The sequence below is a fragment of the Sminthopsis crassicaudata genome, chromosome 2, assembly GCF_048593235.1.
Source record: "Sminthopsis crassicaudata isolate SCR6 chromosome 2, ASM4859323v1, whole genome shotgun sequence".
Taxonomy (NCBI): domain Eukaryota; kingdom Metazoa; phylum Chordata; class Mammalia; order Dasyuromorphia; family Dasyuridae; genus Sminthopsis; species Sminthopsis crassicaudata.
Window position 1 is genome coordinate 214,954,220 of NC_133618.1, and position 12,198 is coordinate 214,966,417.

The 12,198-nt window shown below is 32.3% G+C and overlaps 1 protein-coding gene across 4 annotated transcripts in view; it reads right to left on the reverse strand.

Annotated features, from left to right (window-relative positions):
• Nucleotides 1–469: 469 nt before the first annotated feature.
• FEZ2 (fasciculation and elongation protein zeta 2) overlaps nt 470–12,198 on the reverse strand; it is a 63,779-nt gene continuing 52,050 nt past the window's right edge. For 2 of the 4 annotated variants that reach the window (XM_074288177.1, XM_074288176.1), the window contains 4 exons: nt 10,079–10,159; nt 7,403–7,478; nt 3,881–3,946; nt 470–1,384 (listed from right to left, as the gene is read on the reverse strand). In XM_074288177.1, coding sequence (XP_074144278.1) covers nt 1,368–1,384; nt 3,881–3,946; nt 7,403–7,478; nt 10,079–10,159 — 240 coding nt within the window. In that variant the 3' untranslated portion in view covers nt 470–1,367. The remainder of the gene's footprint in view (nt 1,385–3,880; nt 3,947–7,402; nt 7,479–10,078; nt 10,160–12,198) is intronic. The other 2 variants (XM_074288179.1, XM_074288178.1) reach the window with 1 other exon arrangement.

Here is a 12,198-nt window from a genome sequence, read left to right on the forward strand (position 1 = left end):
TTTTATGTCTGCTTTTAAATCTCAAGTACCTAACACAGTGCCTGATACATACTAGGCACTTAATATATGCTGGTTGAATGAATGAAATTCAATATAAAGTGACCTTTGATATCTAAACCACTAAAACAGGATGAACTATCCAGAATCAGCTCTATCAGGTATAGATATATACCATCATAAACATGAAAATGCCCACACCTATAACATGGTGTCATGTACACATAAAAAGATATAACATCTTTAAAATATTATTTTAAGTATTCTATGCAGTCCTAAGAAATGAGCAAGACTTCTGTGACAGCTCTCTGGAAGTTGCTATGGTCTGTTAACTTTCTTGTTGTGTGGAATTCTTTAGGTTGAAGCTCTAAATTCTACAGGGTAAATTAGTAAAAATAAGTTCCTGAAACATTAAAGGAAATCTCTTCAGGAAGCCTGAATTTAAAATTTCAGAATAAGACATTTGAAGATATTTTATAATAGTTGACTTTTTAAACATTTATTACATGACATTGGCTTGATCAGACTGGCAAACATGTTGTCTGAATTAGTGATAAATCCATGAGTAGAATTAATGCTTTAAGAAAATATGACTATAAATACCATCATACTACACTGGAAGAGACAAGGACAATACTGTGATATATCATTTCTCCAGCACCACAAAGGATAAGAACTCCTCTTAAAGTGCATTTCCAAACAATTCAAATAGAATTACATTGAATAAAATATTAAAAGTGATATTGGAAGTGAATGGCTATTAAATATTAAAAATAAACCACTGGTTAAAAACAAATAGCAAACTATACAATTATCTTCAATAGCATGATGATTATTCGCATTCATCAATAGTAACTAAAGGGAAAGCAAAGCCTGCTTTTAGTTCCTTAAAAGCAATGAAGGTCCTATAAGATTCAATCTATATACAATACTGGTAGCTAATATTCTAATTTTCTTATTTAAAAAAAAAATCAGTGTTCGTGCTATCACTGGAGAACACAGATTATATTTCTCAACACTTGAGGCTTGATTTTTCAGTGCAGTTGATGTCTAGAAACTAATAAAAACTCAGTCTTGATGTACAAATGGGAACTGCACATTTAATATTATTCTGCCTTCCTGAAGGCAAAGGGATAGTTTATGATTGTTAATAGATTAACAAAAACAAAAATAATGGTCATGATTCAAAATTTTTCTTGGTTCAAAACAAGGTATGAGTGAGCCATTGCCTATTAATACTGAAGTTTATCATCATGTGCTTGAGTGCTTCAGTTTCCATCGCTGGGAGGTAAATACAGACAAGGTTGTGAGATAAATGCTAACAGTGTATTTAGCTTGTTGTCCAAGGAAGGTGAACTGCTTGCTTCTCTCTATGTAGGGCACAGAACTGAAAAATAAAAATAAAAAATACAACTAGGTAGACATAAGAATACAGAAATATCGGGTTCTATTCTTACAACTAAAATGATCATTCCTCCAATCTACAGAGCAAAGTGAAACAATTTCATAAGGCTATATCCCACAATGAAAAGTTACATCAAAACACATTAATCGGACTTTTCCAGAAATGAGTAACCTAAAGGCCATGTCTCATTTGTCACCATTACAAGGAAGTGACTATAATTTCAACCTTATACTGCAAAGCATATTAAAAAAGCAAAGGACATGTAGTATGTACTAGTAGTGTGTAGTAAAAGAAGGATGAAAAATTTCTGCCAACATTTCTCCCATAAAGGAACAATATGGCAGCAGCCATCCCTCCTGACCTTCCTGCCTTCAGCCCTCTCAGATGGCAGAACTGGCCATGGGAACAATTAAGCAGAGGTGGGGAAGAACCGCTTAACCTGCCCATGCTTCTTCTATTCCTCCCTCCAGATCACCTGCACAACTAACTGAGGCACCTTCACATCCTCATTGGAATCTTCTTTCACTCTCAGCTTTACTTTAAGACTAGATGAGTGTTTAGCTGTACAAGCTACATTTATCAATACTATTTAAGAAGCCAAGAACAAACCAATGAAGAAGAGGAGCTCCCCTTCTCCTTTTCCCTCTCCCAGATGGCAAAGTACTCCCCAAATGATGCTCATGAGGCAAATATTGAAAGCAGGGGTAAATATTATGGGTGGAAAAGTACTGCTTAATCATCTCAAACCAACCCACCCATCCCCACCTCCACTATACAATCTTTACAGTATTGTTCATTTTTTTCCTTATTTATGCTTGACTACATAATTATTTGTAGTCAGTAGCTTGTAGCTTCTTTTTCCACCCAGTCCTTGCAGAGAGAACAAATGCAAAACCAATATACATGCACAAACATCTTACCAAAGGCAATTGCAGTTATTAAGAGAATATGGGATAAGAGGTAGAGAAGCCAGTCGCTTAAGCAGGAAGGATGCAAAAAATTAGGAAATGGTTTCACTGAACCATGCAGTATAGGTGAAATTTATAGTACTACATTTTCAAGTACTAAGAGTTTTGAAAATTACTACACCCCCCTCAAGACACTGTGCTATTCTGATCAAAAAACTTTCTTTTCAGTCAAATGTTAAAATTTAGAAAATTATTTATTAGCTCATTCTACCATTATCCCTCATAGCAGTATAGAACTACTTTAATTAGAATGTAAGACATGTTCTTTATACTCTTCTCATTCCTGTATCACATCAGTAAGACACAAACCTCAGAAAAATCCAGCTTTCATACCAATGCTAGCAGAACACAAAAGCAAACAAAGATGTCAGGTATAAAAATAATTCTGAACTTTTAAAAATCCTGCATCAGAAAAAGATAGTATTATAGGATTAGCATGTTGAATCAGGAATTTTTTCCTACCATGCTAATCTACTACCTGTGAATTTAGAGGAACATGAATTTTTCCTGCTAGAAACATTTATGATTTATTCACTTGTGTCAAATTTACTATCTGACTCATTTCATCACATTTCCCCTTTCTTTATATAGGGAATATGAGACAAGAACCTTACTCCTGAGATAGCTAATGACCAATAGAGAAGTTCAATCTTTTAACCTGGCCAAGAAGATACTTTATTGGTGAAAAATGGAGTTAACAGGAAAAAAAAACAGTTATCATCCCAAATGGAATGTTCCTAAAGTATCAGGGCAAAAAATTACAACATGAATTTTGTGATACTTTACAAATCTGTTGACTATTTCAGTAACCAACACATTTTCAAGTTTAATTACAAGAGGAATTTTAGATTTATCTAGTATAATATTAGTTTTTCAGTAGTCCCTTGAAATTCAATTTCTTATCTTTCAGCTACATGAAATTATTTTCATTAACTTCTCACATGATCCTCTCTGGCTTCCATTCTATTCTGAATCTCTGTTACCATGTTACCAATATTTATGCCTCAAACCTAAGATTCTACACTATCAGCCTGTTTCTGGATTTCTCCTAATTCCTTTCAACAATCACTGAAGAATCTTTTTTGGAATTCTCTTCTACCACAAAAATTACTGATACATTATTCTCTGTTTTATGTCTTCTAAGTGGTCAATTTTGGTTACTTTATGATATGATTTACTCTCTTCACCAACTACTGAAGCCTAGTTCTTATACCATAGATAGGGCATCAACCCCTTTTTTTTCTCCTCCTTCATCCTGTTCACATCTGTTTAATATTCAACTTTGAAAATTATCACAGACTCTTTACGTATAAGAAGATAATAAAAATTGAAAATATTACATATAACACTAGTATTGTAAGCTTCAGGTATATTACCACATAACTTTGATAAGTATAATAAAAGCCGACCATTTTTCTAGATTAGTAACTTTAAAGAAAAAAATCTATTGGCAAAATAGCTTTATCTTACTAGAAAAACTCAAGTGCACAATGTTATTATATGTACTCACCTTTCAGAATGTAGTCTGTTAACAAACTTGGAACTTTGTCACTGTCTTCCTTCATTGCATGAAGTACTACATATGGATAAGAAGAAAAAGATACATTATTTTCAATTAGACAAAAAAAAATAAATAAGATTAGTCATAAGTTTCATCATAGTTTGTTAAGCAACATCATTACATTCCATTTGAGTTAGACACAATGAGGAGAAAAGACATAACTATAAGAGCCCAGAACTACATTGGTTAAACAAGTCTGTCCAGAGAAGAACATTTTACAATCTGAGAGTTGTTCTCTAATTCTAAATTTTAAAGAAGAAATAAGGAAAATAGAGCCAGATTGGGGTTGGGGGGAGGGGCAGAATGTTACTTCTACAGAACCATAGATTTCCAATGATAAACCTCTATATTTTTGCAGTATATACTTTCCAAAGCATTCTGAAAGCTAGGAACTACACATCATTATTTTTAAAAGAAATTAAGTTCTTGGGGACCAAAATAATTAGACATATATTTAATAGCCAAATCAATCAATAAGCATTTTTCATCTTCTATTATGTGTCTGGTGTTATAATATGCACTGAGGATTCATAAATAAAAATGAAATACTGTCCGTGCTCTAAGATCTTAAAGGACTCATGTCCCTGCACTGAGAACAGAAACTACCTTTCATTTTGTTTTTATATCCTGGCTAATACATCTTACCCCTAACAGATGTTAAATAAATATAATGATGTAAATAACATACATATATATGTAAATATGTATATATGTGTGTATTTACATATACATATATATACACACATTTTAGCATTCTTTTTAATTTTGAGTTCCCAATTCTCTCCCATACTCTAGCCCCTCCCACTAAAAAGGTAAGCAATTATACATGTGACACCATCCAAAACATATTTTAAGTGTTAGCCATGTCACAAAAAAAGTAAGAAAAATAAGTGAGAAAAGTATACTAAAATTTGCATTCAGCTCACCATTTCTCTCTCTGAAAGTTAAGAGCATTTTTTGTCACGAGTCTTTCAGAATTATCCTGGATCACTGTATAATCAAAATAAGCTTACTATTTCATCATTACAACATTGCTGTCACAGTTTACTGGTTCTCTTCATTTCATTCTGAATCAGTTCATATAGATCTTCTCATATTTTTTTTGAAACTTTCTAAAACCTTCATCATTTCTTACAGCACAATAATATACAATAGTATTCCATCACAATCATACTGCAAAACTTGCTTAGCCATTCCCTAACTGCTAGATATCCCCCTCATTTTCTAGTTCTTTGCCACCACAAAAAAATATGCCATAAATATTTTTGTACATTTGATCCTTTTTTCTTTCATCTCTTTGAGATACATATCAACTAGTAGTATTGCTGAGTCAAAGAATATGCAGTCTGATAGCCCTTTGGGCATACTTTCAGATTGTTCTCCAGAAAGGCTGGGCTGTTAGCGTACACACTTCATTAATGTACTTCTCTTTTCACATATTCCCCATTACAAAGCTTTTAACAGGAAAAAAAATGCCAGTTCTATGTGGCTCAAGAATATGCCTAAGATAGCTATTCCTAATTATGACTGGCTTTCAACATGCATGGGCCCGACAAACAGCTGTCTTATTTTTATCCATTACCTTTCCTGAAAGCAAGAAACTTGAAGCAGTTATAACAGGATTCCCTCTATAATAGTCATGAACACACACTCCAGCCTTGAATAGTGAATTTTCAAGAAAAAAAAAGTACTTCTAAGAACTCCAAACTTTCAGAGGTAGAGCCAACATGGCAGAGTAAAATTAGGAACTCACTTAAAAGTTTCCCATGTTCCCCTCCAAATAACTTTAAAATATGCCTTTATGGAATAGATTAAGTTCACAAGACACTGTAGTAAATGTAATCTAGTATAAATATAGTAGTCTAACATTTGACAAATACAAAAATTCAAACTTTGCAGGCAAAAACTATTTTACAAAAATTTCCAGTTTTGAAAAGCAGTATGGCAGAAACCAGAAACCAGATATAAACCAGCAGTTTACATCACATACCAAGATAACACCAAAATGGATACATGATTTAGACATACAGTGCAATATCATAAGCAAATTACAGGAGCATGAAGCTTACTTAGATCTATGAATAAGGGAAAAATTTATGAGCAAACGAGAGAGAAAGAATGAGAGAGAGCATGAATTGTGGGTTGCAAAAATGGATAATTTTAATTACAATAAATTAAAAAGAATTTAAACAAATAAAAATAATGCATCCAAGATTAAAAGGAAAGCAGGAAACTGGGGAAAATATTTTATAGCAAGTTTCTCTGTTGAAGGTCTCATTACTCAATATACAGAGAAATGAGTCAAAAATATATGAATTATAAGAATATGAGATATTCCCCAATTGATAAATGGTCAAAAAGAGTTGTGAACTGATCTAGTCATTGCAGAAAGGGATTTGGAATTATGCCTAAGGGGCTATAAAACTGCGTATCTTTTGACCTAGCAATAGTACAATTAGATCTGTGTCCCAAAGAGATAAAAATAAAAAGGAAAAAGATCTATGTACACAAAAATATATCAACTCTCTTTGTGATGGCAAAAAAAAAAAACAAAAAAAAAAACCAAAACTGGAAAAGTGAGGGGATGCCCATCAATTGAGGAATGGCTGAAAAAAGTTGTAGTATATGATTTAGATAGAATGCTATTGTGCTATAAGAAATGACAAGCAGAAGAGTCAAAAAAACCTGGGAATGAATGATGCAAAAAGAAGTGAGCAAAACCAGAAGTACATTGAACACAGTAACAATAATATTATATATACATGACCAACTGTAAACAATTTAGCTATTTTCAGCAATAAAATGCTTGAAGACAAGGATATATGTTGAAAAATGCTACCCATCTCCAAAGAAAGAACTGATGATTTGCGTCGAAGTTGAAGGTGTTTTTTTTTTGTTTTTTTTTTTTAAACTTTCTTTTTCTAGGAGATTTTTTGGGACGTCTCTTTTGGGGGTTTTTTATAGCATGGCTAATGTGGAAATAAATTGTGTCTGCCTGAATATGCATAATCCATATCAAATTGTCTGCCTTCTCAAAGAGGGGAGAAGGAGAGAGAGGGAAGAAAAGAATTTAGGACTCAAAAAAAAAACTTTAAATGTTAAAAAAAAATGTTTTTACATGTAATTGAGTAAAATAAATAAATTTTGAAAAATTTTTAAAATTACTACCAGACTTCATTCCCAAAAGTTCTAAGAAACTTACACCTTCCCTTATAGAAAAATTCCAGTGATCTAAAACTACAGATATAGTAGTAAATCTGTATATTGCCAGAGAGCAAAGACCTAAACTACTCCATATAACTTTCAATAGCTGGCCAGTTTCAATAATTATATGCAGGGGTAGAAACTCTTTGGTATATTACCTTAAGCAATTCTTCTTCCAGGTGACATAAAAATATCATTAAATGAAAACAAATATATTAGGAATCAAAAGGAATAAGGAAGTTAAGAGTTAAAATATCCTTTGCTTACTTTTTGTTAATATCTGAAGATCTTCAACAGAAGGTGGTCCATTTTTTTTCTCATAAGGAATGACTGTTGTCAAGTACTGCCAAGTGAAAAGTAAAGATTTATTTTCTTTAATTATGTTTAATTGCCAAAAAAAAATTTACCAAAATTCTAGTTACTTTATATTATCACATTACTAATCAACATATGTATATTTTATTACGTGTACTATTCTATTTTTCATTTTTAACCAAATCAATTTCTTATAAAACTATTATTTTATCATAGAAAAATATATTTTATATTTCTATTATTTAAAAATTCACTTATGGATATAAAGACCATTTGTTCCCTTTTAAAGCTAAAGTTTGTCTCATTCTCCTTGCAGATATTCAATAAAATATTTACAAGGCATCTGCATAAACTAGTTACAAGAAGACACTAATCAGCATAGGTGGAACTTCCTCAACTAAAGGCTTCCTAAATCAATTAAATCCCAGAACTAGTCCCTAATCCATCTAGCCCCTAAAATTTATAACCCTATCTTATTAACACTGTGTGTATTCTGCCTTTCTTGCTTAATTTCAGTTATTTTTTCTTTTGAACAACAAAATGAAAACTTCAAAAATATTGTACATCAGCACTTGCCAAAAGCTAATATAAATATATTTTCTTAAACATTAATGATATATTATTACTTCTTAAATTAAGTAAGTAGTTAAAAACACATGAAGTTCACAAAAGAGAAAGAAAGATATAAGAACAGTTTACCTATAAAGGAATAAATGGACAGGCATTTTTTTAGACAAATTGTATGCTTGTTAGTAATAATCTAAATCCACAAAACTTTAAAAAATAATCATTTAGTTTCTCCCATTCTGACCAAAATCTTTGTATTGAATTTTCAACTTTTATTTGGTATTCATTAAGTTGACAGACCAATTACTCATCATACACTAAAGTAAAAAAAATTAGAGCTAAAAGGGATTTTAGAGATCATCTTATCCAAGGATGTGGAACATCCAGCCTGCAAACCATATAAGGCCAGCAAAATCATTTGCTAAGGCAATGGCAGGCAATGATGAGCTGAAAGCTAGGTACAATTACCCCTAAGGCTTGACTTCTATCAGCTGATAATTTTTGATATTATGAATATCCAAATGGCTTTTGGAAGAAATAAGGCTCCCCACCCCTAACCCCCAATTCTAATCCAACCCTCTCATTTTACAGATGAGGAAACTGAGGCCCAAAAAGTTAAGTAACTTGTCCAAGGTGACCCATAGGGAGTAAGATTTGAATGTAGCTTCTCTGACCCTTGCCATGCTACCATGCTACTTTTAATATACCTCACTGCATTTCCCACAATGTTAGTACACTAGCATTGAATTGTCCTATCCCATTTGTAATCTATGTCTGACATGAAAGAAATTATTTAACAGCAAGCAATTCAAATTGTCCCATGTCCTAGAGGGAAACCCAGCAAGGATCAATAAACCCTCTTTTTGAAAGGGATTTTACCACAATAATGCTTAATGACACATTTGAAGTTGTTTCTTCATTTAAAAACATACACATATAAGACAAAAAAGCACCATTTGATGTCCCATTATTTCAGTGCATTTCAGGAAACTTTCTGGTATACATATGCCACTCAAGTATAATCTTTCATGAAAATTTGATCCCAATTCTGGGAATGGAATCAGTTTGGGAATGATGGAACTACTTTGAGAGATGGGATGAGCTAACAACCTTTCTAGATTCAGCTCCATCCTAAACCATACACGAGACTTCCCACAGGACCTCTTTGATTTGAACTTGCCACTCTTTCTTGAACAGTATATAAGAAACATGCAAGCCTCCCACAAGCACCAAAAAAAAAAAAAAAAAAAAGTGCCCATGGACACTGATTCCAGAACATCTAGAACCATATTTGGTCGAACTTTAAGGGTAACACTAATTTTCTCAAATAATCAAGCTAAATGTAAGTTTTTTCCTTAAATTTAGAGATTAAACATATCTATTGTAAATGGAAATCTGCTTCTATATTTAAAGGGCTGTTTAATATTAGAAAAGAGAAATTTGAAATGTTATTAATAAGCTGTACATTTGCAAATCTGATTCTTATAAAAAGCTTATTGATGATACTGGATCATTCATGTGTCCAACCTTCACTCATCAGAAGTAATTCAGCATGGCTGGCTATATAAATTCAATAGTATGACCTACATATAGCTAAGTCTTAGTGTCTTCTTTTAATACAATTAAAAGGAAAAATGTATGTATGGACAGATAGATAGCTGTTTGTGGAAAAACTACCTTAAAAGCCAAATCAAACAATAAAGGCTATAACATTTGACTTTTTTTTTCTGATGAAACAAGATCATGTTATCTTTATCTCTTTACATATAGGAAATAGTACCTTCTACTTAGCTTTTTAAAATAGTGCATAAACATTTAAGGCTAAGCATGAAGACTATAGTTCTACAGTAAATGTAAAGCCTATATGTATGTATTTTAACCTGAAAATTTCCTCCCTCAAGAGAAATTCTGCAGAATTACATGTATGGAAATATGTTTTAACTTCTACTTTTCCCATGTAATAGTCTTAGTTAAATAATAAAACTTAACAGCTTTCAACATCTTGACTTACATAGAGATGCAACAAGCAGAGAATGAAGGAAAATAAAGATAACCGAGCACCTGTTTCTCTCCACCCGAATTCCCAAAGGTGTGGCGGAAGCCATTCTGAATGACATTTGAGATCCCTTCCATGCTGAAGCGCTAAAGGCAGCAAAAATATGGCCAGGAAGAAAAGGACAGAGAAAGAAGTTCAAAGACTATTAGTAAGAATTCACCATGATGGCATAAGTGTCCAAGAAACATGCAGTTAGAAAAACGCCACTACTTATTCAGAAATAACATGCTTTCTTTGTGATTTCAATTTCAAAATTCAAAATAGCAAACATTTCCATGAATATTTTTACCTGATTCTACTGCCAGGTAAATTTATTACAAGGAAACATTTTAAATGTTTCATAATATTTTTTTATCTGAATACAGTTTTTAAGTTAATTGGTATTTTTTATCAAAGCAATATTTTAAATATTTAAATATTTTCAAAATGTTTATCTACTTTTGCCAAAATTCCAAAAGCTGAAACATTTCCAGTAAAAGTTTACAAGCTTCAAAGAAAAATCATTTGTCAAATGTTAACATCTTATTTGGAAAGTTAATTATTTGCTTCTTACCCATTTAGATATTGAAAAATATAAGCTGCATGCAATTCAACAGAGAAATGGAGTTCTCAACATTAGATATGCTTTATGGAAAAAGCACACATTTCGTAGACCTCTTGTAAACATCCATTTAAGTTCTGAGAAATAGCCCTGGCCTACTCTGATCAGCAAACTGTGACTCCCTAGAATTGACTTCCTGAAATACATTGTCCAGCGGCAGGTTGAGCTTTTTCCTAACAATCTAATTGATTCATAACCAACCTGAAATTAAATCAGGAATGTAGTAAAACTATTAAGAAGCCTGAAGGCCCTTGACTTAGCCACATTAGCCAGAATTGTACAGAATAAGTGATTTTTTAAAATGGAACCCTGGAAAGAAAGCTAATTCCTGTTATGTCTAGGACTTCTTTTCCCTCTATTTGTCAAGGGAAAGATCAGTCAATCAAGACATTAATTTACTCAATTCCTATCTTACAAAGAAAATAAAAGAATTTGGAGAATGAATCTTGACCTCAAGAAACTTTTAATCCAGTATTGGTTCTTCACTGTCTTAAGTTATGTGACCTGCCACAAGTTGCTTAACCTTGCTAAATATCTCATTTTCCTCATCTATAAAATAAGGGAGTTTAAATATCTAAAATCCATTCCTGTATCAAAATGATATGATTTTAGGATTTTCTAGCCTTAATAGTGGTTGATACCTGGATCAGGAAGATAATTTGGAGTATCAAAAATGATATTAAAATATCCAAATATAAATATTTCAAATCACCAGTGATAATAATGAAATAACAGGAATTTTAAAACACTTTAATGTATATCTTTTTTTTCTCTCAAAACAATGGCAAAAAGTAGTACAAATCATATTATTTTCATTTTACAGTTGAGGATCAGAAAAAGCCAATGACTTAACCAAGTTCTCAAACCTGTCTTCTGAAACTAAGTCCAGTGCCTTTTTCACTACTGCAGCTGCTTCTCTGATAAAAAAAAAAAAAAAAAAAAAAAAAAAAAAAAAAAAAAAAAAGTACAATTTCTATATAGGATGCCAGAGTGAAATGTACATAGAAATGAGTTTAGCTCAAACAATCACAATGAGGCTAGTAAGGGATTTGATGCAGAGAATCAGCAGCTCATCTTTTTCTATAGAAGATAACCCTCTTCAGAGAAGACAAGCTACACATCTGACTGTGAAATTTGACCCATGGAACTTCAATGAATTCAATAGCAAATTCTCTGTCTCTCCTCCTACTCCCCATCATTCCTTCTACCATCCCACGCCCCAACATACACATAGCATTGCATGTTATTAGGCTGGCTTCCTGTCTCCTTCGTGTAACAGCCTAAAAAATAACCTAGCATCAGAATCTAGAGAAGGAAGAGGTCTTAAAGATCAACTAGCCCCACCCCATATTTATAAATATGGGAAAATGTGGCTGGGAAAGCTTAAATTATTTGCCCAAAGTCACAAAGTTAGTAGAGGTTACATTCAATCCCAGTGTCTTTGGCTCACTGAGTCTCTCTTGCTTTAAAAACCATCTCAAGCACCATCTTTCATATAAATTTTTTTCTGATCTCCTTCAAAGC